Source organism: Xenopus laevis, chromosome 5L, assembly GCF_017654675.1.
Source record: "Xenopus laevis strain J_2021 chromosome 5L, Xenopus_laevis_v10.1, whole genome shotgun sequence".
Lineage (NCBI taxonomy): Eukaryota > Metazoa > Chordata > Amphibia > Anura > Pipidae > Xenopus > Xenopus laevis.
The window spans coordinates 44,335,701-44,363,304 of record NC_054379.1 but is presented as its reverse complement, the minus strand read 5'-3'; the positions used below and the strand labels follow the sequence as shown (position 1 = coordinate 44,363,304).

At 40.7% G+C, this 27,604-nt stretch overlaps 1 protein-coding gene and 1 non-coding gene across 2 annotated transcripts; both read right to left on the bottom strand.

Annotated features, from left to right (window-relative positions):
- Nucleotides 1-456: 456 nt before the first annotated feature.
- On the bottom strand, nt 457-16,863 carry tcp1.L (t-complex 1 L homeolog). Its single transcript, NM_001086097.1, has 12 exons — nt 16,756-16,863; nt 13,441-13,526; nt 12,554-12,682; nt 10,515-10,612; nt 10,117-10,227; nt 9,654-9,835; nt 7,472-7,598; nt 5,349-5,524; nt 4,193-4,316; nt 2,759-2,951; nt 1,219-1,382; nt 457-798 (listed from the first exon to the last, which is right to left on the bottom strand). The coding sequence occupies exons 1-12, from the start codon at nt 16,817-16,819 to the stop codon at nt 585-587; spliced, it is 1,668 nt and encodes a 555-aa protein (NP_001079566.1). The 5' UTR covers nt 16,820-16,863; the 3' UTR covers nt 457-584.
- LOC121394001 lies at nt 14,429-14,569 on the bottom strand. Its single transcript, XR_005961461.1, has one exon. It is a non-coding gene; the product is annotated as a small nucleolar RNA SNORA29 (small nucleolar RNA).
- Nucleotides 16,864-27,604: the final 10,741 nt, after the last annotated feature.

Here is a 27,604-nt window from a genome sequence, read left to right as displayed (position 1 = left end):
TTTGTTCGTATAACTAGACATGTCAGTTTCCCCCAGTCATGTGACTTGTGCTCTGATAAACTTGAGTCACTCTTTACTGCTGTACTGCAAGTTGAAGTGATATCATCCCCCTCCCTTCCCCCCTAGCAGCCTAACAGAAGAACGGGAAGTTAATGAGATAACAGCTCCCTAACACAAGATAACAGCTGCCTGGTAGATCTAAGAACAACACTCAATGGTAAAAGCCAAGTCCCACTGAGACACATTCAGTTACATTGAGTAGGAGAAACAGCAGCCTGCCAGAGAGCAGTTCCATCCTAAAGTGCTGGCTGTTTCTGAAATCACATGACCAGGCACAATGTCCCAAGATGGCTGCCTACACACTAATATTAAAAAAAAAAGTTCAGGAATAGGAAGAGCCTGCCCTGCCCATAAATAAATCTAAAATAAACTCAGAGAAACGTTGGCAGGGTAAGGTAGGTTGTCACTTTGCTTTTATTTCTGTATGATTAGGGTTAGGTGCAAGACCCAACAAGTGCAGGATAGACAATGAAAACAGATGTGTTATAAATAATAGTAGTAAAAAAGAAATGCAGGAGGACCTATTAATTTTCAATTGACCCAGACTGCACTGCTTCATGGTACTTTCCCTTCTCTTCTTTAGCCTCAGGCAGCAGTTTAATTAGGTCATCAATTCTCAGAATAGTAATGGCGGCTTCTGTAGCAAACTTCAGACTCTTTGTCTTCACTAAAGTCGGCTCAAAGACGCCAGCCTGCTTGTTATCACGTGGTTTTCCATTAAGCAGGTCAAGTCCAATCCTGCAATAAAGAAATGTCTTATTTAGTCACTTGACTGAAGTCAGAAATCCAATGAAGCCCTGAAAAAAGCTAAATTTGCTAAAATTGTTTCCACTGCGGGTATTGGTTCACGACTTACTTAAAATAGACAAACTGTGCACAAACACCTTTATGGCAATGGCACACACACAATTTTTGTCTCCAATGCAAAACAGCCTCCGACTAATCATCACATACCTCTGTATTGTGGAGCACAGGAATCAGGGGGGGGGTTCATTTATAAACACTGGGCAAATGTGTAACCCATAGCAACCAATCAGTGATTAGCTTGAATCTGGCAGATTTGTGATTCTCTTGCAACAACCGATTCCATGTTCCATCCAATTTCTATTAAACAAGTACACGGTATTCATGCTGGAATTTGCATCAAACACTTCTTACCACTTCAGATTCCTGCGCTCTGGGTTGACCTGAGCTTCATTGTGGAAAGCCCGAAGCTTGGCAACAAGGTCAGTGGAGTCCTGGGCAGCATTCACTGCTAGGGTTTTTGGAATTACCAGAAGCGCTCTAGCAAACTCTGCAATCGCCAGCTGTTCCCGAGAGCCCTGAAATGATGAAAACAGTTGGAGCCTATGAAAGACTGGCACAGCTGAAAGATCATAGCACTTTATACCATTCACAGACCTACATACAAGGGTCTTTGTCAGATATAGGGCAACCCATTAAAATTAGAACAACAGATATATCAATGCACAACAGAATGCAAAGTATTGTATCTTTATACCAAAAAACACTCTAGAATAGTGACAAAACTAGGAGCATTTCTATATTTACTGGGCAGCTATTTATCAAACTGTGTTAGATTAAAAAAACAAAAACAGAAAACCAGGTCCCTTGGTGTGCCACAGTCTTAATTATAGGATCAAGTAAATGCAATTCTGACCAGTCAGTTTAAAGGGGTTGTTCCCCTTGGAGTTAACTTTGAGTATGATATAGAGTGATATTCTGAGACAATTTCATTTTTTATTATTTGTGTTTTTTTTATTCAGCAGTCCTTCAGTTTGCAATTTCAGCAATCTGGTTGCTAGGCCAAGTGACCCTAGCAACCATGCATTGATTTGAATAAGAGACTGGAATATGAATAGGAGAGGCCTGAATAGAAAGAGGAGTCAAAAAAAAAGTATCAATAAAAATGTGTAGCCTTACAGAGCATTTGTTAGATGGAGTTAGTGACCCCCCATTTTCAAACCTGGAAAGAGTCCAAAGAAGGCAAATAATAAATAAAAAATAATAATAATAATAAAGAAGACCAATTGAAAAGATGATTAGGATTGGCCATTTTAAACCATACTAAAAGTTAAACCACCCCTTAAGGGCAGAGACACACGAAAAATCTCTTCTTCGGAGCGACTAATCTCCCCGAACGGCCTCCCGCCAGCGGGATGGCAATCGGTGCGCTTCCAAGGTCACCCGAACGAGCAAAATTCGAGCGACTGAAGCGCTGCGAGTGCTAGAATGTGAATCTCCGGCAGGAGGCAGTTGTGGGAGATTAGTCGCCCCGAAGAAGAGATTTGTCGACGGATGATTAATCTCCCTGAATCTGAACGTGTGTCTCTGCCCTTAAGATGAATACCAGGTTAGAATTCATACTGTGGATAGTCAGACTTTACTGCCAAAGGAGAATACACAGACACCAATCTGACACTGCTTCCAGGGTTGTTCTGTAAAAACGCAGCCGATTCCATTGAAACGGAACAATTGGAGGAAAGTGTTACAGATACAGCGATAGCAATTTCACACAGTTAACAATACGGCTTTACATAGTTATTTTTTTCTTTATTTATTGTATATATAAATATTATTATTTATTCTTTGATTTTAAATTTTAGCCTTTAAGTTTATTTTTTTATTTGGTTATATATGCTTTGATTTTAAAGTGAAATTCATACATATTATGGTGCTAGAGATGAAAGAGACGTACCATGCTAGTGGCGTAGTTTTCCAGGTAAATGGAAAGAGCAGCTTCCACAGCACCCCCGCCTGGCACCACAGACTTGGATTCCAGAACTCTCTTTACCACACATAAAGCATCATGAACAGAACGTTCCATCTCATCACACATGAAGTCGTTGGCTCCACGCAGGATGATGGAAGCACATGTCCTTGCCTTGGTGCTGTGAGAAAACAGGAGTGGGGGTTAGCAGGTATCAAAAACAAATACTGATGGGTCTCTCTCTCTCTCTGTCTCTCTGAAACAAAACAGCAGTTACAGCAGAGGGGGCATAGGCAGCAGGTACAGGTATGGAAACAGTTATCCAGAATGCTCGAGACCTGGGGTTTTCCAAGATAAGGGATCTTTCCGTAATTTGGATTTCATAAGTAAAGCTGACCACAGACGCAAAGATCCGATTGTACGAATCAACTTACGATCAGACTTCCCCATCTCCCGACCTGCCACTAACCATTCCGATCAAATAAAGTAGTAAAAGAACAGATCAGCCGATGTTCTGTCCCTGACAGCAATCGTACGAAAGTTATGTCCGACAAAAGCTAGTGACAGTCTCCCACTGAAAATCGTACGATCGGCAATACACGCAGAGATATCAACAGCCGAGAGAATTCTTTTAACCTGACCGATCTCCGCCGTACGAAAAATGTCGGCTCTCCACCCACAGGTTGAAAATCGTACGAATCCTCGATTCGTGCGATCAGATTTTTTGCGTCTATGGCCAGCTTTAGCCTACTAGAAAATCATGGAAACATTAAGTAAACCCAATAGGCTGGTTTTGCCTCCAATAAGGATTAATTATATCTTAGTCGGGATCAAGTACAAGGTACTGTTTTATTATTACAGAGAAAAAGGAAATCCTTTTTAAAAATTTGGATTTTTTGATTTTATGGGAAATGTTCATTCCAATAATCGTAAGATTCTAGATAACGAGTTTTCGGATAACAGATCCCATACCTGTACAACTGATCCTGCTCTTCTCTGTGGTCCTCTGTAAGAAAAGGTATTTTAGGAGGCTACCATTTATACGGAATGTGAAAGGAGCAAAGCAGAGAGTCTGGCTAAAGGCACATGTGGTTTGTTTACTGCTGGAGTAAATTCCACAACTCTATCTCTGAGCTGCTCATTTAGCTTTGATGCATCATCATAACAACTCTGTGATTCACAATGCTATTTGCCATTTTTTAGATAAAGATAAAATCCAGGAATAAGTAGTAAAATCTACAAGGAAATCCTGTTCAGCCTCCGAGATCTGAAATAAGCAATTTTCAAATGCTTCTCAATTTCAGAGACCAATTGTTACTTTATCCCACGCGTATAACTGCACATGACACGGACTTTCATGACAGTAAATAAATGGGAATCATTTCTGTTTGATAAGCCCTTAATTACATGGAGAGCACTTACTTTTTGACAAGAATCAGCTCATCGTCGCATATACGCTCTTGTACAACTTCCTCTGCCTGCCCCAACATGGAAGCTTCAAAGCTCTCTTCTCCCTCCAGGTTTGCAAGGGTTGATAACAGAGTAGCTGTTGGATTGATTAAAAGGAAGATTTAGTAAGAAATAGTGAGTTTACTAGCTCCTGAAGCAATGTAATATTTTGTAGTTTAGCTCTGGAAAACGGATTTAGATAACATATGATAAAGACATAGACTTTGTCATGTAACTGTATTTCCATCCCAGCAGAATGCAGTGAATTCTTCCAGGTAGACATAAGGTGGCCATAGACTCAAAGATTTGCTTGTTTGGCAACATCGCCAAACGAGCAGATCTTTCCCCGATATGCCACTAACGGCATGGCTATATCAGGGGTAATTCGAACGTTCAGCCGTATGGCCAAACGATCGAATTACGATGCGCCAAGGGGCTCCGATGGGTCGGTCGGTTAAAAATCAAACCTTCCCGAGCGATATCGTGGCCAGATATCGATCGGGAAGACCCGTCGGAAGCCCCCATACACGGGCAGATAAGCTGGTCCAAATGACCGAAATCGGCAGCTTTGTCTGCCCGTGTATGGCCACCTTAAATGGAAAAACTGCTCTAATGTGGTACAAGTGTGTGCTGCATATATACAGGTATGGGACCTAGTGTTTTCCGGATAACAGATCTTTCCGTAATTTATACCTCAAGTCTACTAGAAAATCATTTAAACATTAAATAAACCCAATAGGCTGGTTTTGTTTCCATTAAGGATTAATTATATGTTAGTTGGGATCAAGTACAAGGTACGGTTTTATTATTACACAGAAAAAGGAAATCCTTTTTAAAAATTTGGATACAATGGAGTCTATGGCAGACTGCCTTTCTGTAATCTGGAGTTTTCTGGATAACAGACCCCATACCTGTATAGGCATTAAAGCAAATTAGAAGAATAATCAATATGGAGTAGATAAGATGTCCCAAAAGCAAAGTCTTGCACCTTTTTTTTTTTTTGCTGGAGTGGCGAAGTGAAGAAAGAACAGCAGGTTTTCTGGATTAGTTACAGACAGATAATAGCTGGTTTAGAATAACTGAATAAGATATGTGAGAATGCATTTGTGCCTTTCTAGACAAAACATACCTCCAGTTGCTTTAGCAATGCACTTTAAGTCTTTCTTCAGAACTCTGCGCACAGCCATTGCTCCAGCATCCACAAAATATTTCAGACACATATCATCAATTCCACCGGTAGTGAGTATAACATTGGCTCCAGTTGCCAAGATCTTCTGGATCCTCTCTTTAGTGATATCAGACTCTCTATGAGAAAACAAATAATGTCACTATCATACTAACAGCGCTAGGCATGAATATTCACTCACAGGCTTCACCTGTTCACTGGCAGCATTTAGGGTCAGGCACACAGGCAGATTCGGGGAGATTAGTCGCCTGGCGACAAATCTCCTCTTCTTTGGGGCGACTAATGCAAATCGCCGGTGCGATGGCACTCGGTGCGATTTGTTTTCCTTAGTCGTCTAAGGGTTGCCTCACAAGGAAACTTCGGAGGAGTTCGGAAAACGAATTGCACCGAATGCCATCACGCTGGCGATTTTGCATTTTAGCTGGCAGAAAGGCAGTTTGGGGAGATTAGTCGCCCCGTAGAAGAGATTGTCACCGGGTGACTAATCTCCCCCAATCTGCCTGTGTGCCCTGACAATTAAAGGGGCTGTCCAGATTTGAGAAAACTTTTAGTATGATGTAGAGAGTGATATTCTGAGGCAATTTGCAGTTCATTTTTTATTATTTGTGGTTTTTGGGTTATTTAGCTTTTCGTCAGCAGCTCTCCAGTTTGTAATTTCAGCAATCTGGATCTAAATGACCCTAGTAAACATGCATTGATCTGAATAGGAGACTGGAATATGAATAATAGAGGCCTGAATAGAAAGAGGAGTAATAAAAAGTAGCAATAACAATACATTTGTAGCCTTACAGAGCATTTGTTTTTTTAGAGGGGGTCTGTGACCCCCATTTGAAAGCTGAAAAGTCATAAGCAGAATGAAAATAATTTAAAAAAACTGGGGATGCACCGAATTCTCTATTTTGGAATCGGTCGAACCCCTGAATCCTTCACGAAAGATACCGAATCCTAATTTGCATATGCACATTATTATGTGCATCCCTATCAAAAACTATAAAAAAACAAAATGACAACCATTTGAGAAGTTAGTTCGAATTGACCGTGCTATAAGTTAACTGAAAGGCAAACCACCCCTTTACGCTACAGAAGACCTTTGCAGTCTGTGATTTGATAAACTTTCCAATAACATTTACAAAGGGTCTTGCAGGGAGAAGCAGGTTTTGGGCAGCAACAAAAGTGGCACATTTAAATACTAGTTCATATAGGAAATTCACAAACCACCAACAGTTATGTACAGTGCGACTGGCAAGTCCGTACAACTTCATAACAGATAACTATTAACTTCTCTCCTTGCACTGTCCCAAATATTCGACAAGTTAGAGAGAACGACACCTGGACCCGTTTCCATAGCAGAATCTTGTGTGGATTTTTAGGTGTATTTGAGAATCCAAAGACACAGAGCAGTAACCAATCAAGATCCCTAATATGCTTTATCAAGATACAGGTATAGGACCTGTTATCCAGAATGTTCGGGGCCTGGTATTTTCTAAATTACGTATCTTTCCGTAATTTGGATCTTCATACCTTAAGTCTACGAGAAAATCATGTAAACATTAAATAAACCCAGTTGGCTGGTTTTGCTTCCAATAAGGATTAATTATATCTTAGTTTGGATCAAGTATAGGTACCGTTTTATTATTACAGAGAAAAAGGAAATCATTTAAAAAAAAAAAAAAAATTAGGATTATTCAGATAAAATGGAGCTTTCTGGATTATGGGATTCCGGTTAACAGATCACATACAAGGATCTATACCTATATAAGCGAAAGGGGAAATCCATTTAATATGTACAATCCTGTAAGCAGAAAATGTTTGTGTCCATCCCTGCTCAGATAGTGAAGAAGACTAACACTAGCTCACTATGATGAGCAGGAAACATGATGCTTTTTCCCACGCGTATAACCGCTCACACAACTATATAATGCATGGCAGTAAATGAAATGGGAAGAAGAGGTAAACTTGGGATCAATGGTTTAACAGGAAAGCAATATCTAAACAGAAAAAAAACAAAAGCAACAGGCAAATAGACAGATATGATCATTTTTGTGTATACACACACACGCCAATACCTTTGCCTGATTTGGTCCAATTTCGTCGGGTCTGAAATAATCACCTGGACACCGAGTTTCATTTTAGTTTTCTGCAAACTGAAGTCAAGACAGGCGATTTTTGCATTTAAAATCCTTTTAGTCATACCTGGAAGCAGAATGTGCAAAATCTCCTATTAATAAAAATCATTTTATTTTAAAGGAGACATAGGATAAATGAAAAAAAAAAACCCTAATTTTGTAGGCAACTATAAGTGGTATATGGTGTTAAAAATTATCTTTAAAAAATAGCCCCTTTATTGGAGCTCCATATAGATTTTCTCTGGTCCCTGTTTCAAATGAGGGGTGGGCATGTCCCAACGGTCCCTGCCAGAAGCACAGTAGGAGGGGGACAGCCAATCACAGTCTGGCAGTCACACAAGCACAAAACAGGCTTCGGTTCCCTATCAGGTCCTGCTAGCTGCTAATTGGTTCCTGTCCTACAGTGCAGTGAGCTGAGAGCCCCTGCACAGCCTGGGAATTCAGGGAGCAGGAAGAGAAGGGAGGAATTATTAGGGATTTTGCAGAAATATTCAATAAATCAGTCTGAAACAATACTTCTATATCTAAATGAGTATAAGATACTGGTACATTCTTATATTTATTTATTTATTTTTTACACTAAATGTCTCCTTTAACAATCAAAGTAGAAACGAATGTTTGAGCTGGCATGAGACAAGTGTATTTGTAACAAATACTAAACCCTATATTGCTAGGGGATGAAATAAAGCGAAAGTTAGAAGATACAGACTAAACAGCGTTAAACAATGACGGGGAGGAGCTTGACATGAATAAAAATTAGGGTAAAATTTATGACAAAGTCCATCTTGAAGGTCAGTTAGGGTAAGGAACCTTATTTTTTGTCCTAGATCTTTTTGAAACTTTGGCTGAAGATTTTTTTTTCTACATCTGTAACCTTGATATATAGCAAGAAGGGCCCTGACCACCAAGGGAATGTCATTTGCAGGACATAAGGTGCTGCAAAGTAATAGGATATTCATAACTTTTAAGGGATACTGTTAGTTAGTGCTACTCCAGCAGAAATCTGCACTGACATCATTTTTTCAAAAGAGCAAAGAGATTTTTTTACATTTAACTTTGAAATTTGACATGGGGCTAGACACATTGTCAGTTTCCCAGGTGCCCCCAGTCATGTGACTTGTGCTCTGATAAACTTCAGTCACTCTTTACTGCAAGTTGGAGTGATATCACCCCCCTCCCTTTCCCCCCCAGCAGCATAACAACAGAACAATGGGAAGGTAACCAGATAGCAGCTCTCTAAGGGTTGAGACACACAGGCAGATTCGTGGAGATTTAGTCGCCTGGCGACTAATCGCCTCTTCGTCTGGGTGATAATCTCCCCGAACTGCCTTTGCAGGTCTTCCCATCCGCTATAATGAAAAGTCGCCTGTGCTAAACCACGCGTGGCGATTTGTTATCCGAAGTCGCCCGAAGTTGCCTCACGAGGAAACTCCGGGCGACTTCGGAAAACGAAGCGCGCATGTGCTTTAACACAGTCGACTTTTCATTATAGCAGACGGGAAGACACGCGAAGGCAGAATCTGCCTGTGTGTCTCAACACTTGGGGTCAGGGCACACAGGCAGATTCAGTGAGATTAGACTCCTCTTCTTCGGGGCGACTATTCTCCCCAAACTGCCTCCCCGCCGGCTAAAATGTAAATCACTGTCGGGATGGCACTCGGCGCGATTCGTTTTCTGATGTCGCCCAGGAGACTTCCAAAAATGAATGGTGCCAATTTACATTTTAGCTGAATCTGCCGGTGTGCCCTTACCCTAACACAAGCGAACAGCTCCCTGGTAGATCCAAGAACAGTCCTCACTAGTAAAATCCAGGTCCCACTGAGACACATTCAGTTGCGTTGAGTAGGAGAAACAACAGCCTGCCAGAAAGCAGTTCCATAGTGCAGCACTGGCTCTGAAAGCACATGACCAGGCAACATGGATGGCTGCCTACACAACAATATTATAACTAAAAATACATACATTGGTTGGTTCAGGACTGAACTTTTATATTGTACAGTGAATATTTTGCAGTGTAATTTAGAAATAAAAACTACATCATAAAAATCATGACAGAATCCCTTTAAAGATAATTAAAGTATTTTAAACCTTTATTATGTGATCTTGAAGTCCCAATACTCACTTTGGCTGCCCACAATGCAGTTAAGTGCATATCCATTGACCAATATACTTTCTTTTTGGCTTCTCCCATGGGCCTTAAGGACATTGATAGAGTTGATAGGGTACCGGGCTTGGCCCCTGGGATCTACAAATTTTACAGCAAGAGCCGCATCAACAACCATGGTAGAAAAAAAATCACTGTCACTGAGCCTTAGAGTTAAGGTTTTTTAAATCCAAGTGTAGTATGAATTAGCTAGAGCAGAAGAAGGCAAACAACTAGAAAATATGATTAAAAATAAAGACCAATTGAAAAGTTGCTTAGAATAGTCCATTCTATAATATACTAAAAGTTAACTTGAAGGTGACCGACTCCATTAAAGAGCAAACAGAAGCAGATGCCTGGAGAAGAGAAGCTTACTTCAGAAACACCTATGTGCCAGTAAATACACTAGTCGTCCCTAATAATGCATTATAATAAAGGATACACTCCAATAATTTTTGAAGACATTGATGTTTTTGCAGCATTTAGTAGACAGTCTTTTCCAAGTTCATCGGTATTAATAGTAAGGTTTTCATTGATGTATCGAACTGCTTCCCTAATCAACAGGAAACAAAAAAAAAAAAACATTTACCACATGCTACAACTATTTTGATCAGATCTCACATGAATAGCCTCAGTTCTACTTTACCTTTTTATTTAACAGCTCTTAAAGGTGAACCATCCACAATCTTTTTGTATGAATAACGCCTTATTCAATTCATAATTTGAAAGTAAGGCAAAAGTTTCATTTAACATTTATTTGTTTAAGTTTCTTGTGCTAAACAACAGAAACGCTTGCAGTAAGTACAATGAAAGTGCGCCGACTACATTAGAGATACTCACTTGCATGCAAGACGGTAACCTCCGATAACAGATGTAGGGTGGATTTTTTGTTTCACCAGCTCATCTGCATTTTTCAGCAGCTCTGCAGCAATGATAACCTGGACAAAGAAAGGTAACTTCCAGTTATTAAAATATTTATTTAGCAGGTCAATGAATTTATAACACTAAAGGTCCCATATATGCCAACATATGCTCAACAGGTATTAAATAAACAGGGCATGGGCTGAAAATAATATGTCCATAATTAAAGCTTTTGGTTATTTCTTACACTTAACAATAAAAATGTGGATATTTAAAAATGTTTAACCCTTCAAAGCAATTGTGCAAAAAGACAATTTACCCTTCACATGTTCAACACTCCATATAATGAATATTTCCTGGTTTCTAAATTCAATGCACAGGCTGAAGCTGTGGGTGGGATAGTATTATAAGTTATTATAAGAGCTCATATCTGTGTAAACAATTCTGATTTTGAGGAGGGAGTAGTAAGAGTAAAAAAAGAGCAAAATGGTGGTCCATCCTACAAGTACTATTTATTTAGCTTGTGTCGTTAATATTACCTAAGCTGTATGTAATGTTTTTAAACCAAGCGTATGAATTTAATTTATTTGCACTAATACAACTGAAGGTATGCCTGAAATCAAATGCAAAAACCCAAAACTTCCTTTAAAGGGGTTGATCACCTTCAAACACTTTTTTTCAGTTTAGTTGGTTACAGGCTCACCGACTAACTCAGGGGTGCCCAGGACGTTGATCGCGGTTTACCAGTAGATCCCCATCATGTTCCTGGTAGACAGCGACCTGGGGCCCTGGCATCTGAGCAAGAGACGGCTGGCTGGGCTCAGAGGAAAAGAGGGCAGAAGGGAGGGGTAAGAGCAGAAAAGGGCAGTCTGCAACAAGCACGGACACAGAGGGGAAGGAAGGGAAGGCCAGCTACAGGCACGGAGGGCAGGCTACAGTCACGGACACAGAGGGGAAGGGAGGGCTGCAACAAGCAAGGACACAGAGGGGAAGGAAGGGAGGGCAGGCTACAGGCACGCACAGAGGGGAACGGAGGGCTGCAACAAGGACAGACAGAGGGGAAGGAAGAGAGGGCAGGCTACAGGCACGGACACAGAGGGGAAGGAAGGGAGGGCCAGCTACAAGCACGGAGGGCAGGCTAAAGGCACCGACACAGAGGGGAAGGAAGGGAGGGCCAGCTACAAGCGCGGAGGGCAGGCTAAAGGCACCGACACAGAGGGGAAGGAAGGGAGGGCCAGCTACAAGCGCGGAGGGCAGGCTAAAGGCACAGACACAGAGGGGAAGGGAGGGCAGGCTACAGGCACGGACACAGAGGGTAGGAATGGCTGCAACAAGCACGGACACAGAGGGGAAGGGAGGGCAGGCTACAGGCATGGAGGGCTGAGAGCAGCAAGCAAGGAGGGTAATTAGGGGGTGTGGTCACAAAATGGGTGTCGAGAGTAGATCCCAGTGTAAAAAAGCCTGGCCACCACTGCTTTAACTGTTCTAAATTAATACATTAGTTGATTCATTTGTTATCTTTGTCCCTGCTGAGCAGAATCCCTGAGTTTCATTAAAGGCAACTGTTAGAATTGATACAATAGTTGCTAATATTCCACAGATACTACTGAGAAATGTATCAACTAAATGTAGCACATTTTAACAGTTCAGAATGCTCCTGGATCACTGAACTGCCAGACTGAAACACTAGAGACACATTTTGGGAAACCGGTAAAAAATATTAGATGGAAAGCAATTTAAAAAATTCTTTGTTTATGGTGAAAAATATGAAAACTGAACTGAAAAAGTGTTTGGAAGGTGAACACTCCCTTTAATTTTCTACTGCACATCCCATAATATATATCAAGGTCAAAACCATCTAATATTGAAGTTTTCAACTGCCAGTTTTACCCAGACCCTCAAATAGCAAGTCTGAAGCCTACAGAGGGACACCTCTAATCATGGACTTAAAAATGTTCACTGTATATTCAGGTCATTAAAGATAATTTGAGTTTTAAATATGTTACAAATAAACTTACAACTGATGTTGTGCCATCTCCAACTTCATTGTCTTGGAGATCTGCTAGCTCGCAAAGTACTTTGGCTGCAGGGTGCTCCACTTCCAACAGCTTCAGAATAGTTGCACCGTCATTTGTAATGGTCACATCCTAGCAGAGACAAATGAAAACTGTCAAGTGCAGAACCTACAGATGACATTTGCTTTAATAAGACGTTTGCATTGTATTCAGTATTACAAGGCAACCGTTAGTACAGAGATGCAAGAAACCAGAAACTACCCAAAATCAATGGAGGATAATTAATTTATGAACAGCAGAGTAAAGAAAAATCACTTCACCAGCACAACGACAAGACCAGCCTTCATCTGTTCATTAAAATAATATGGGCCTAATACAGCATATATTCCCTCATCCTATGAAGGCAGGGGGCCAGGATGAGCAGTGAGAGATGGTTATTCTCCTACAGGTATGGGATCCATTATCCGGAAATACAATCTCCAGGAAGCTCCGGATTACGGAAAGGCCTTCTCACATAGACTCCATTTTATCCAAATAATACACATTTTTAAAAATGATTTCCTTTTTCTCTGTAATAATAAAACAATACCTTGTACTTGATCCAAACTAAGATATAATTAATTCTTATTGGAGGCTAAACCAGCCTATTGGGTTTATTTAATGTTTACATGGTTTTCTAGTAGACTTAAGGTATGAAGATCCAAATATAAAAAGATCTATTATCCGGAAAGCCCCAGGTCCCGAGCATTCTGGAGAACAGGTCCCATACCTGTACTCACTGTAGTGCCAAAGTATACAGTTATAGTGGACATTTCGTGGCGCCAGTAGCAGCTGTGTTGGGTTCAACAATATAGCCCATCTGTATGATAATTAAACAAAGTGATACTTACACCAATATCATCCACCAGCATTTTATCGAGACCAACTGGACCAAGTGAACTTTTGACAATATTTGCGATGGAAGCAGCTGCCATAACTGGAAAGACAAAGATGGAGAAATTTCTGAACTAAAATAAGTCATAAGAAAAGATAAAAAGCCACCTAAAAGCAAGTCTTGTGTTTTTGACATGTTTGCATTACAGCATCACAGACCAACACCTTATTTAAAGGAGAACTGAAGCCTAAAAAAAGAAAATGGCTAGAGATGCTGCATTTATATACGGAGTTTACTGTACCAGGCCAGAGGCCTAGCAGCCCTAATATTCAAAGTTCTCCACAGCAGTGCCCCCCATCACTTGCATCATTAGGTCATAATTTCATGACACCGCACATGCTCACTGTGCTACACACACACACACACACACACACACACACACACACACACACACACACACAGCATTATAATCTGAATTAATATCTTTTTAGAATTGTTTTATGATTTCACATTGTTTATATATACAAATCATAATGTGGAAGAGAATTCGCCTATTTTTGATTCAGGTTTAGTTCTCTTTGAGCATTCATTTATTTTACGCCAAAGCTGATTAGACAGGATTTATGAAAGCATTCAATTCTAGTACAGGTATAGGATAAGTTAGCAGGAAACCGGTTATCCAGAAAGCTCCAAATTACGGAAAGGCCATCTCCCACAGACTCCATTTTTATCCATATAATCAAAATTTTCAAAAATGATTCCATTTTTCTCTGTAATAATAAAACAGTACCTTGTACTTGATCCCAACTAAGATACCATTAATCCTTATTGGAAGCAAAAGCAGACTATTGAGTTTATTTAAGGTTTACAAGATTTTCTAGTAGGCAAGGTATGGGGATCATAATTACAGAAAGATCCATTATCCAGAAAACCCCAGGTCTCAAGCATTCTGGAAAACAAATTCTATACTTGTACCTAGGAGGGTCATCACAATACACATTTATCCATTTCTGTTCTGCCATTTCATGTAGAAGAAGTTACATACATTTCACATTCCCCTTCAGACTATAGCAGAGAGCTTATTCTTTCCCATTAGCATAGCCGCTTATTTGGAGAAACGAAAAAAGCGGTACTAAAATGGGAATTCTTAGCAAAGTGAATCAGTCTATTACAGCTCTTAAAAATATAAAGCAGTGTTGTCCTGCACTGGTAAAACTGGTGCGTTTGCTTTAGAAACACTACTATTGTTTATATAAATAAGCTGCTGTGTAGCCATAGGGGCAGCAATTCAAAGGAGAAAAGGCTCAGGTTACACAGCAAAGTTGCTTAGAATTATGTTTTCTTTTACTAGGCAATCTTTTAGGGGCTGACTTGCCCTTTAAAAATGTATTGCTACTTGGTAATCCAGATACATTGTCATATTCTATAACTATCCAACCCTCTGGCCTATTTCCTGGTCAGGCAACTTCAAACAGGCCTATAGTCAATGTAGTATGGTGAATATAGTAAATGTGCTCCCTACAATAGCCAAAATCTGTACTTTTTTTATTGTGACATATTTCTGACTTCAAATATTTTTATAATGCACAAAACCCTACAAAGAAGCTGTATAACACCGACGATGGAGAATATATTTGCCATTAACTATGGGAGAGCCAACCATAGAGAAGGCACAGTAAACCAAGCGAGAGGAAGTGGCTGACTGCTAGGTGGGGTCATGGTGGACAGCTCATCTTTAATACAATGCTAAATATATCGTTTTCCCAAACACAGATTTTAAAGCAGACATATAGGATAAATTAAAAAACCCTAATTTTGTAGGCAATTATAAGTAATATATGGTGTTGCTTTTACATGGTGCTAAAAATATCTTTAAAAATTGCCCCTTTTAATTTTAGATCTTACTCCTTAGAGCAGGGGTCCCCAACCACCGAGCCAAGAGCGGGCTGCTGACACTCCTGAACTGGGCCGCCGAGCCCAGTGCGCAAAAACGAGGCCAAAATTGGACGCCAGTGTGTCCCAATTTGCTGCCGACCTCGCCCACCCGGTCCTCGCAACAAAAAAGTTTGGGGACCCCTGCCTTAGAGAAGTATATGAATATTCAATGTATGTATTTGTTGGAGAAACACAATAAAGAGAAAAAATCACCCCTTTATTGGAGCTCCATATAAATTGATATGCGGGCTGGCCCGATACCCGTAGGTTTACCTGTGGGTCGGGCTGACCTTGCACGCATCTTCGCTGATGGCGGGCTGGTTGAGCTCCTCTATGGCTCTCCCTGCCCACCACCATCAAACGCTGGCTTCCGACTTCGATTTTTATAGACGCTTCGCTTGCTCACCCCATCCCGTTTGTGACGTCATCGGCAGGGCGTGTCGGCACAGGTCTATAAAAGCAATCTGGAAGCGCGGATGCGGGCAGGTGTGGGCGGGTTAGGGTAATCCCCCAATATAGATGTTCTCTGGTCCCTGCCTGTGTATCAAATGAGGGGTGGCCAGAAGCACAGTAGGAGGGTGACAGCCAATCACAGCCCTGCAGTCACACAAGCACAGACGGGCTTCAGTTCCCTACCAGGTCCTGTTAGCTGCTGATTGGTTCCTGTCCTATAGTGCAGTGAGCTCAGAATCATTGGCTCCCCTGCACAGCCCGGGAATTCAGGAAGTGGAAAGGATTATAAGGGGTTTTTGCAGAAATATTCAATAAATCAGCCCGAAACACTACATTTTTTTAAGCACAATTCTTCTAAATCTAAAGGAGTATAATGCACTGGTGCATTTTTATTTTTAACACAAAAGTACTCCTTTAAGGGATGTCACGATTTAAATGTTTTTTTTTTTTTTTTTTTAAACCCCCATCCTGACTGGTGCCAACCTTCAATCACATGGGGATTATGTTCTCTAATGCCCCATCTGCCTGCCTTTTCTCATTAAAATAAAAGAAGAATGAGTCTAAGTAAAAGAACAAAGTGGCATTAAAACTGCCAGACTATGGGTAGGACACTTGGCTACTGCCCTGATTAGTCTTTATTATGTATTTACTGCCTATAGATAGAAAGCCCATGTGCAATCCCATTGGCTGCTGCAATACCTACTCTCCCTATAAACTAGGCCTAGGGGGTCACTAGGAAACAACAGGGAAGCACAAACAGCAACATTAGCGGATAAGCAGGTGTATTTGCGCCTCGGTTAAGCAGAAACACCCAGTGTGGCCGGACCCTTAGACAATTGCTTGTGCGAACCATTGGCTGAAGGCTTTGCAGGGCCGGCGGTGAATGACTCATATATAGAACGATAGAAGGAGCATTTGAGTTTTATGCAAGACAGACAGTTACCATTCTGACTCCTCACAACCTCCCCGGTGCTTCGCTCCCCGAAAACAGCTAGCGGAGCCTCCATTTTCTGTTCCTTTCAGGGAGCACCCAACAAAAACGTGCTCATAGATCACCACCCGGCGGAGAAGAGCACACTACCAATAGACACTCCCCTTCGCCGATGCTTTGTCACAAAGCCCCACCTCTTTCTACGGCGGCCGCAGCGTCAAGAAAAGAAGCACCACTGCGAACGCGCCATATAAGGCTGCTTTTTCCTGAAAGGGTTACAAGCGTCACACACGTCAAAATATGTGGGCGGAGACTAGAACATTACGTTTATGTAGGAGCGACCGCAGAATGTTCTAGTGCCGGGCCTAGTGAGCAGCGCGCCTGTGTTGTTTTATTTTCGCGGCTAAAACGGTCCATTGTTGGGCATTATTTGCTTTCCATGGGTTTATACAGACGTCATTTGTTTTAGAAATAAACAATGTCCCGCATTAGGCAAATAGATTGAAGCGGTCGCACCCTCGCTCACGTGTAAATAAACTTATAGGCATTGATAGTCTCGTGTTAAATCTCTTGGTTTTATTTGTTTTTTTAATTCATCTTTTGGTTCAGCAGCTATCTGGTTGCTAGGGTATAATTATTGTAGCAACCATGCAGTGATTTGAAGGAGAGACTGTTAAATGAATAGGTGAGGTCCTGTATACAGTTAGGTCCATAAATATTTGGACAGAGACAACTTTTTTTCTAATTTTGGTTCTGTACATTACCACAATGAATTTTAAATAAAAACTCAGATGCAGTTGTACTGCAGACTTTCAGCTTTAATTCAGTGGGTTGAACAAAAAGATTACATAAAAATGTGAGGAACTAAAGCCTTTTTTTTAACACAATTTATTATTTTATTATTAACGTATTTATATAGCGCCAAAATATTGCGTAGCACTGTAAAATAAATGTGTTTATACAACTAAATCACATGAATTATGTACATAGAACATATGGAGTTACATACATCACAATCAATACCGGTACAAAAGGTGAGGAAGGCCCTATGCAGAAAGAGCTTACACTCTAAAGGGAAGGGAGTAATACACAAGGTGTGGGAGTGGGCAAGATCGAATTAGGTGGGTGAGAAATGTGGTACTGTATGTGGTGTTGCATTTGGTAGTTAAGCAGAGTGAGGGTAGGATTTTCGAAAGAAGTGCGTTTTAAAAGATTTCTTGAAAGCAGAAGGGTTGGGAGAAAGTCGGACAGACCGTGGGAGAGAGTTCCAGAGGAGGGGTGCAGCCCTTGCAAAGTCTTGAATGCGAGCATGTGAGGAGGTAATGAGAGAAGAGTTGAGTAGCAGGTCAGTAGAGGAGCGTAGTAAGCGGTTGGGTGAGTATATAGAGGGGAGTTCAGAGATGTAGGGTGGGGCAGAGTTATGAAGTGCTTTGAATGTCAGGGTCATTAATTTGAATTTGATTCTGAAAGGTAACGGAAGCCAGTGCAGGGATTGACAGAATGGCGAGGCAGAGGAGGAGCGGTTGTTGAGGTGTATGAGCCTCGCAGCAGTATTCATTATGGACTGGAGAGGTGACAGTCTCTAGAGGGGAAGGCCAATTAAAAGAGAGTTACAGTAGTCTAGACGTGATATGACGAGAGAGTGAATAAGAATTTTGGCAGCATCTTGGGTGATAAATGATCGTATTTTGGATATGTTCCTTAGGTGGAAGTGGCATGATTTAATAAGTGGATGATGCAGAATCATTTCCACAGTGAAGAGAAACCCCTTCACAACAGCCAAACAAGCGCATACCTCCCAACATTTTGGAAATAAAAAGGGGGACAAAAAAGTTGCACGTTTGATCACGCCCATTTTGTGGCCACACCCCCTAATTACCATGTTAATTCCACAAAATTTGGCAGGTTATGAAAGTTTGAACACATTTCTGTGTTTACAGTTTTGCTAAGGAATTCTGAGGTGTTCAGAGACACGGTCTGCTCAAATCCAGCTAAATGCAGTCAAATTGATTAGGCGGCGTTTCATAATACAGATGGAAAATGACCCAAAACATACAGCCAAAGCAACTCAGGAGTTTATTAAAGCAAACAAGTGGAATATTCTTGAATGGCCAAGTCAGTCACTTGATCTGAACCCAATTGAGTATGAATTTCACTTGTTGAAGACTAAACTTGGGACAGAAAGGCCCACAAACAAACAGCAACTGAAAGCCGCTGCAGTAAAGGCCTGGCAGAGCATTAAAAAGGAGGAAACCCAGAATCTGGTGATGTCCATGAGTTCAAGACTTCAGGCTGTCATTGCCAGCAAAGAGTGTTCAACCAAGTATTAGAAATGAACATTTTATTCTCAGTTTTTTAATTTGTCCAATTACTTTTGAGCCTCTGAAATGAAGTGATTGTGTTAAAAAAGGCTTTAGTTCCTCACATTTTTATGAAATCCTTTTGTTCTACCCACTGAATTAAAATTCATTGTGGTGATGTACAGAACCAAAATTAGAAAAAAGTTGTCTCTGTCCAAAGATGTATGGGCCTAACTGTAGAAAGATACAATAACAATAGAGTGGTAGCCTAAAAAAAAGCATTAGGTTTTTGTTGTCCTGGTCAGTTACCCCAATTTGACAGCTGAAAATAGAGAAATTAAAGTTTTTGGGTTTTTTTATAAGATGAAGGCCAATTGAAAGTTGCTAAAAGCAGGACATTCTATGATGTACCAAAAATTAACTATACAGTGAATGACCCCTTTAACACAGAATAGGTAGGGCAGGTGCAGTCATTGCAGTTCTTGGGTTGATTAAACCTAACAAACAGTGCTTGTTTCTATACAAATGTTCTACAAAAATCAAGAAGAATACGTCAGTTTTAATAGAACTAAATGTCCACATGGTTATTTTTCTGCAAACTTGTTCTGAGAGAGACATTTTCTTCAGTCACACTGGGCCAGGGAAGGTGCGAATTTTCCACTTGGTGGAGTATTTATCTGTACATAGTTTTCCTACCTATGGAGTGATCAAGGCACCTCCAGGGTTTGCTTCCAAGCACCTCAGATGTGTTGCTGGTCTTATGTACTGCTGTAGGGGAACATAAATGGAATCACGAGAAAAAGAACCTCTTAGCCATTTATAATATAAGTAATACAGACACATTCCTATCTATATTCATAGAAGTGAGCAAGTACCACCCTAAAAGGTTTATGGCTTAGTGGCCATATTGTCATAGAAAAAGTAGTTGTGCTACACTGAAAAAGGCCATATTGTTGAACTGACACAAATAGCGCCTGTTTTCTCTCTGTTAAATAAATCTGAATAGAATACCTAAAAACGTGACCAGCTCAAGATCTGTTGGTACATCATAATCACCTTTTTTTGGGCATCCCTGATCTGGTTCTTTCTGACCTGAAGCTAACTGCTAGGTTACTTGATGGAAATTGCTAGTTAGGGTTGCCACCTTCCTACCCTGGTCAATAGATATACCTGATACTCATGTTAATAGAAAAGAAAAATATAGGTTGACATACCCATGCATTTAATAGATGCCAACTCAGCCACTTTCAAGTAAACAGCTGCTTATCGGCTCTTGAATATCTGGCAAGTTTGAAAATTCTACTTGGGGATGATTACATTGAAACCTTGAATTTGGTTGTGTTCGGACAGACCTGCGTTGCCTACCTGATAATTTAATTATGCAGTATGCACAAAATGTCTTAAATATATTGATAATGGGTTAAGTGCAGAGGACTCTTGTATTTGTCTATATGTATTTTGTGGTCACAGCCTCATTGCAACCTTGCCTAATGGTTTTTAGTGATGTGCACAACTTTTCCTTGTTTGTTATAGTTATACAGGAGCAGTGAGCAGCTCCAAGTTGTAGCCCCCACCCCTCCCAGCTATAGTCAGGTGATTTCACTGGTGTCTAATAAAAGGGCAACCAAGTTTTGGAGTTTTACTTTAAAAGCAGAAAGTAAGTTGAAGGTAAAACGTAGTCCCTTTGTAAAATGTATAATCAAGCAATAGAATTCTTAATGAATCAGATGAAAATTGAGCATAGGACTGGCCAGATATGGGATGACTTTGACATAGTTGGCCAGCTTAACTATATTGCAATATATGGACAAACAATCCCTGTTTTGTTTAAAGGGTAAGGCATTTTTTAGTAGCAGTATGCACAAAATGTCGCTGTCTTAAATATATTGATAATGGGTTGAGTGCAGAGGACTCTTGTATTTGACTATATGTATTTTGTGGTCACAGCCTCATTGCACCCCCGCCTAATGTTTTTAAAAAATAGTGGTGAGCACAACTTTCCCTTGTTTGTTATAGTTTATACAGGAGCAGTGACCAGCTCCATGTTGTAGCTCCCACCCTTCCCAGCTATAGTCAGGTGATCCCACTGGTGTCTAATAAAAGGGCAGCCAAGTTTGGGAGTTTTACTTTGAAAGCAGCTAGTAAGTTGCAGGTAAAACGTATTCGTCCCTTTTATAAAATGTATAATTAAACCATAGAATTCTTAATGAATCAGATGAAAATTGAGCATAGGACTGGCCAGATATGGGATGACTTTGACGTAGTTGGCCAGCTTAAATATATTGCAATATATGGACAAACAATCCCTGTTTTGTTTAAAGGGTAAGGCATTTTTCAGTAGCAGTATGCACAAAATGTCTCTGTCTTAAATATATTGATAATGGGTTGAGTGCAGAGGACCTCTTGTATTTGTCTAAATTTAATTATTGGCCCAAGGGCTAAGCAATTGAATCAGCCCACTTTAGCCAAGCACATGGCTGGCCAGATACAGCAAAGATCTGTTTATCTTTTGGGATATCAATAAAAAAGTATGACTTCATGTATGTCCAGCTTTTGGACAGAAGGTATTTTTTCCAGAAAAGTGGAATCACTAACCCTAGTGTGTCCTTTGTGAACACAAAGGCCACTTGAGTAGAGAAAACTGTGAATGATTAAGCATTATCTTCATTGTATAATATGTTAGTGCTATATAAATAAAGAATGATAATGCAGACAGGAAGTATTATTCAGGGTTGGACTGCAAAACCCTCTCTGAGCCCCCCGCTTAAATTTTTCTTGTCGCAACTGGGGCCGGAGAGGGAGGTCGGAGTCGGATGCAGCAACAACAGATTCAGGCAGGGAGCAGGTCTGGGCCAGCTGGGTTTTTTCCCGATGTCCTGCAGGCCCAGTCCAACCCTGGTACTATGGCTGAATCTACCTACTAACTTGCCTGGGTCCATAATATCTGAAAAACATTTTCATATATAATCTATGAGTTAGATATGTTGTGTGACCTGTTATGAGAGCAAATTCTAGCAATAAAACAATTAACTGTAGTTTTAAGAACCACTGGCATCCAACATGTTATTGAGAACTGTATAAAAGGTGTGTATGTGAATCAACAAGGGGCTGTTCCAAAATTGTATTACAATAATTATGTATCACTTTAAGTTTTATAAAATGGATAGTAGAAGTAACCAAGAAGTTCCAGGACCGTATTTTTATTGAGGGCATGGAATTCAGAATTCTAATATTTTTTATAAATACCAATCTTACTATCTATATTGGATCAAGTATCATTGTACCCTAAGTGCAGTGGAGTAACGGAACTGAGTTGAGTCTCTCCACATGGTGTAGTGATTGACTGTTCCCTTAGCTGCTTTCTCCAGCCCCACTTACCTTAAACAATAATAACCTGCCCAGCACATCCACAATACCTGAGTTTTCGATAGGATCCACCTGTCTTTCTTAGGTGAATATACTAAAATGAACACCCATGAGATTCAAATGACCATTAACATGGGAACATTCCTAGTGTAATCATTAACTCTATATTCATATACTAACTAGTCATACATCATTTTCAGTCATAAAAGAAAAGAAAGGAGTAGCGATTTCTTGGATACAGGAGACTCTAAAGGTTCCTCTTTATGGGAGAGCGCTCCTGCCTTCCCCATTCCATATGTGTGTAAATGAAACAAACCAACGATCATATGCTGCTATTGTGGCTCTGGCAGGCCCCAAGGGGTGCAAGCAGGGTCTTTCTTTCCAACTGTGTTAGCATCTCATTTGCTCTTTTGGGTAACAAATTGAAATCAGATAAAATTATTTTAACTCTTATTGTGTTTTGGGTAGGGACTGGTTTTTAACGATCAGTACTTTTTTGCCTTTCTTGTAGACAGTCACATTTCTACATTGTGCAAATGTTGTGGGCTTCATTTTATAAATCACTCTGTTGTATAACAAGTTAAATAATAAATGTAACTTTATAAATACGTTTAAATTTATAAATGCCCTGGTGCAGTAACATACTTCTGATCTTTTGTTACATCAAGTAGAAAACATAGTCAAGGGCCAGATTCATACATAGGGTGCCCCTAGGCCAGGACCGCTTTCTCATTGGGTCCAGAGCATGGGGATTGGCATGTGGGAGATTTAAAGAGACAACAAATCTCCTGCATGTCCCCAGTGCTTCCAAAACAATTGCAATGCAGCTTGGAGCATGCCTCCTGGACTACTGCATTATAAAATCAAAAAATTGCTTTTGGTTGATGACTTTGCCCCTGGAAACATTTTTAAAGATTTCACATAGATGTTTTCTAATGTTTTGTGATTGCTTTGCTGCCCAGTGGAGTAACTTTTGGGACTGCATCCGGACCTGCACCCCCTTGGCAACATGCTTGCCAATCAGTGGTGGAACTACGGGGGAGCAGGGGGGGTGCAATTGGGCCAGGGCCCCCACCCCCGCAGGGCCCCCCGGCAGCTCGCCCCCTGCCGATTTCCGGCCGTATCGGCTGATTTCGGGGGGAAAAAATCTGGTACAGAGGGGGACGGGGGCCCGGCTGCACGTCCCGCACCAGGGCCTGCCCCCTCCAGTCACGTTACTGATGCCAATGCAACTGAAGGGGCACGTAAGTGCCCATCAAGAAAATCTACAGAGGGGGCACCTCAAGATGAGCATATTGGGGAAAGAGCTGCTCATTCCATGTATAGCCAAATTAAGTCAGAAGAACAAGTCTCTCCTGGGAAAGTTTTTTTTTTTTTTAAATCTACATAGAGCTCTAGACTGATTTTCTTTGCACCTTTTGTTTGTCAGTTGGAAAAATATCTACCACTGTCCACTGTCTCACTTGCCTGAATTTCTGAAGTGGAATGGGTAACTTGCAGCTGCTGAAGCAAAAAGCCCAGATCCCCTGAAGGGCAGTGGTTAACACCTATGGGAATCTGACTGACAAAAGGTGGTCTCCTGCTTGGTCCAGATGCTGATAGAATCACCACAATAACATTATTTCAGCTATTACATGCTTTTTATTCCATGTATATGGTAAAAGTATGTCTATGGTACACTGCCATAGCAGAGGAACAGGTTAGTGTTGACAACATTTTTAAATCATTTTTTATTTTTATGAAGTATTGCAGATCATTTATAGGAAAATCAGGGCACTCTAGGTTTACTTTAGCACTAAAGTGCTAATTCATTAATTGTGATAACACATTCTCGCATTAGAACGCACAATTAAAATAACAAATTAACAGGAGTTTTACGAACGTACACACATTTGGCAAATGTGTCTCATTTTATTAACACGTGAGAAATATAGCTTTTTCAGTTAGAATTCCCTGTTGCAAGCTTGAAAGGGCCAGGAACAAGAAAGAATAACAGAAAATCAGCACTACCTATACTTTTTGTATGGTTACAATGATAGTAACAATGATTATTGTTATCTGACAGCTGCAAATAAATGTTTCTAGCTGTGAGAAAGAATGCCAGAAAAGCAGCATTAACTTTACTTTTTGTATAGTTACTGACTTCAGTTGGTATGTAGACAGTTGATTCAGCTTTTTGATCTGGGGTATCAGAGATAAAGGGCAGGGAGATGTGACATGAATGGAGAATGGAGCACTAGAGATGGGTGGAATGGGGTTTATACCAGACACATGCAGCAATTCGGGCAGCAAGAAATAGGTTATTATTATTATTATTAACATGTATTTATATAGCACCAACATATTGTGTAGCACTGTAAAGTAAATGTGATTATATAACTAAATCACATGAATTATATACATAGAGGGTAGAAACACAGAGGGATAAAACTTGAATTCCAGGTAGGGTAGAGGAATTGAATCTGTTCATGGCTATCTTGTTGGCCAGTCTCCCATCTTTTCCCATGCAAGCATGCGCACTACATGCCTAGACCAGATCAGCTTCTACAGTGAATGCTCATTTTAAGCAATCTGTGCCAGGGATAAAAAGAGGCAGAAGTGAAACAGGTAAATATGGTGGCCGCCAACTAGTGATGTGCAGGTTGACCTCCGGTTGGGTGGATTCAGGTTGAAACTTGGCCAACCATTGCGGGTTTGGGTTGGGTGTGGGTCAAATAAGTACACTCCTCCACAGGAACCAGAGGTGTGTACAGAGAGAGATGTCGCAGGTACGCGTTTGGTATGGGTCCTACATTGGCAACATTTTGTGGGTTAGGGTCGGGTCCGGGTTGAGTTTTTCCTGTCACTAACATCACTACCACCAACCTTGCTGCACAACTCTGCCTTAAGAAAACTGGTATCGGGTAGCACTTATGAGCTGATTTTTTGTGTCTCCACTCCTCATGGCTTAAATATGCACAGGTTGGGGGAAAGAACTAAATGAAAAATATAAACATCCCTGCTTGGATTTGAGCATGCAGAGGAGACTATAAATATCCAATTTTACTCTACTGTGTATGCGGGACAGTTAGTCAGCATTATGGACACTTAGGGGCAAATGTATCAAGGGTCGAATATCGAGGGTTAATTATCCCTCGATATTCGACTGGGGAATTAAAATCCTTCGACTTCCAATATCGAAGTCGAAGGATTTTGTGCAAAAAGTTTGATCGAATGATCGAAGGAATAATCGTTCGATCGAACGATTAAATCCTTCGAATCGAACGATTCGAAGGATTTTAATCCATCGATCGAAGGATTATCCTTCGACCAAAAAAATATAGCCAAGCCTATGGGGACCTTCCCCATAGGCTAACATTGACTTCGGTAGCTTTTAGGTGGCGAACTAGGGAGTCGAAGTTTTCGAATGGTCAAATAGTCGAACGATTTTTAGATTGATTCGAAGTCGAAGTTGTAGCTGATGGTCGAAGTAGCCAAAAAAAACTTCGAAATTCAAAGTATTTTTTCTTCTATTCCTTCACTCGAACTTAATGAATGGGCCCCTAATTATTGTGTCCATATTATGTAATATGATACTGTGGTCCTCTGTCCCAGGCAAAACAACATAGTGATTTGATTCACTGGGAGATGTCTAACATACAGGCAAATGCAGTTTTCTTGTCCTTTAACAGCAGAAAATCTCTAAGCACTCAATATTAAGAGGGTTGTTCTCCAAAACTTTTTTCAGTTCTGTTGGTTTCAGATTGTTCAAAAATAAAAACTTTCCAATTTTTTTTCACCATTTTGCCAAAATTAAAGTTTAATGTTCCTGTCTCTAGCGTTTCAGTCTGGCAGCTCAGTAATTCAGGTGTAGATTCTGAACTGTTACAATTTGTTCTATTAGTTGATACATTTCTCAGCAGCATCTGTGGAGTATTAGCAACTATTGTATCAATTCTAACAGCTGCCTTTAATGAAACTCAGGGATTCTTTTAAACAGGGCCAAGATAACAAATGTATCAATTAATGTATTAATTTATAATAGTTTACAGAATAGGTCACCTCCCCAATATGCTTTAGAAAGACATAAGAAGGTGGAAAATTAAACTTTACGCTTCAATATTAAAAAAAAAAGGTCACAAATAGTGAAAAGTGTTCTTTATTTCTGGTGAAATATCTAAAAAACAATTTAACTGAAAAAAGTTTTGTAACAACCCTTTAATATACTTAGTTTTTCTGTAAAAGGAAGAATTCTTGCACATCCACTTCATTTTAATCATCAAAATTCAATTATACTTTTTTGTGAAGGTGTTTTCTTGTCTAACTTCCAAAGTTCCAACAGTGACACCTCCTCTTCTGTCTACCACAGTTCCAGCAGCACGTCCTCTTCAAGCAATAACAGTTCGTCCAGTGATACTTCTTGCATCTACAATGGTTCCTCCAGCAATGCTTCCTCTTCAAGAAACCACAGTTACACTAACAGCACATACTTTTAACCTATAGCAGTTTTACAAATGACACTCCTCTTCAAGCAACTGCAGTTCTACTAGTGATACATCCTCTTCAGTGCAGTAACTACAGAAGTAGACCCCGCTGTGGCAGGGGAGCCCGTGGGACAGGGGATTGGACCACAAGGTTTGCTTCCGATATAGTCTTAGGAATCCCCCCAGTCGTTTTCTTTCCTTACCCAGCGCAAGCAGACAGCAAACGGGAAATGCAAGCCAGTGGGCGGGTGGAGGGAGGGCCCAGGGAGGAGCTACTGTGCCTAACACGGTAGTGATGTGCATGTCAGGTTTTACCCCATATCCGCCCTCCCTCCACCCGCGCCCAACTTCTGGGTTCCTTTTATAGACCTGCGCTGACCCGCACCACCGATAATGTCACTAAAGGGGCGGGGCGAGCAGGCGTGCATCTATAAAAGTTGAACTTGAAAGTAGGAAGCCAACATTGTAAGGTCCCTCAGGAAATGGGATGTGAGGTCGGCCTGAGCCCAACCCACGGGTCCGTTGGGTATCGGGCCGGCCCACACATCACTACAGCACGGCATTGTTACACCACTGATCCTCTTTAACCTACTGCAATTCCACTAGCAACACCCCTTTTTAAATCGAAATCATTAAAGGAGAAGGAAACCCCATGGACGCAAAACCCCTCCCCCCTCCCCTGTGTTGGTCCTGTCCACAGAGTTCACAGTCGCCATCTTCTCCCACGCACGT

Bases quoted from the DNA above. Each gene is read 5' to 3' on its own strand.
- tcp1.L (NM_001086097.1), bottom strand. From the start codon at position 16,819: ATGGAGGCTCCGCTAGCTGTTTTCGGGGAGCGAAGCACCGGGGAGGTT. The intron at 10,228-10,514 runs GTGAGTATCTCT...CCTGTTGATTAG, and splicing joins GGTTACCGTCTTGCATGCAA to GGAAGCAGTTCGATACATCA. The intron at 799-1,218 runs GTAAGAAGTGTT...TCTTTATTGCAG, and splicing joins GAGCGCAGGAATCTGAAGTG to GATTGGACTTGACCTGCTTA.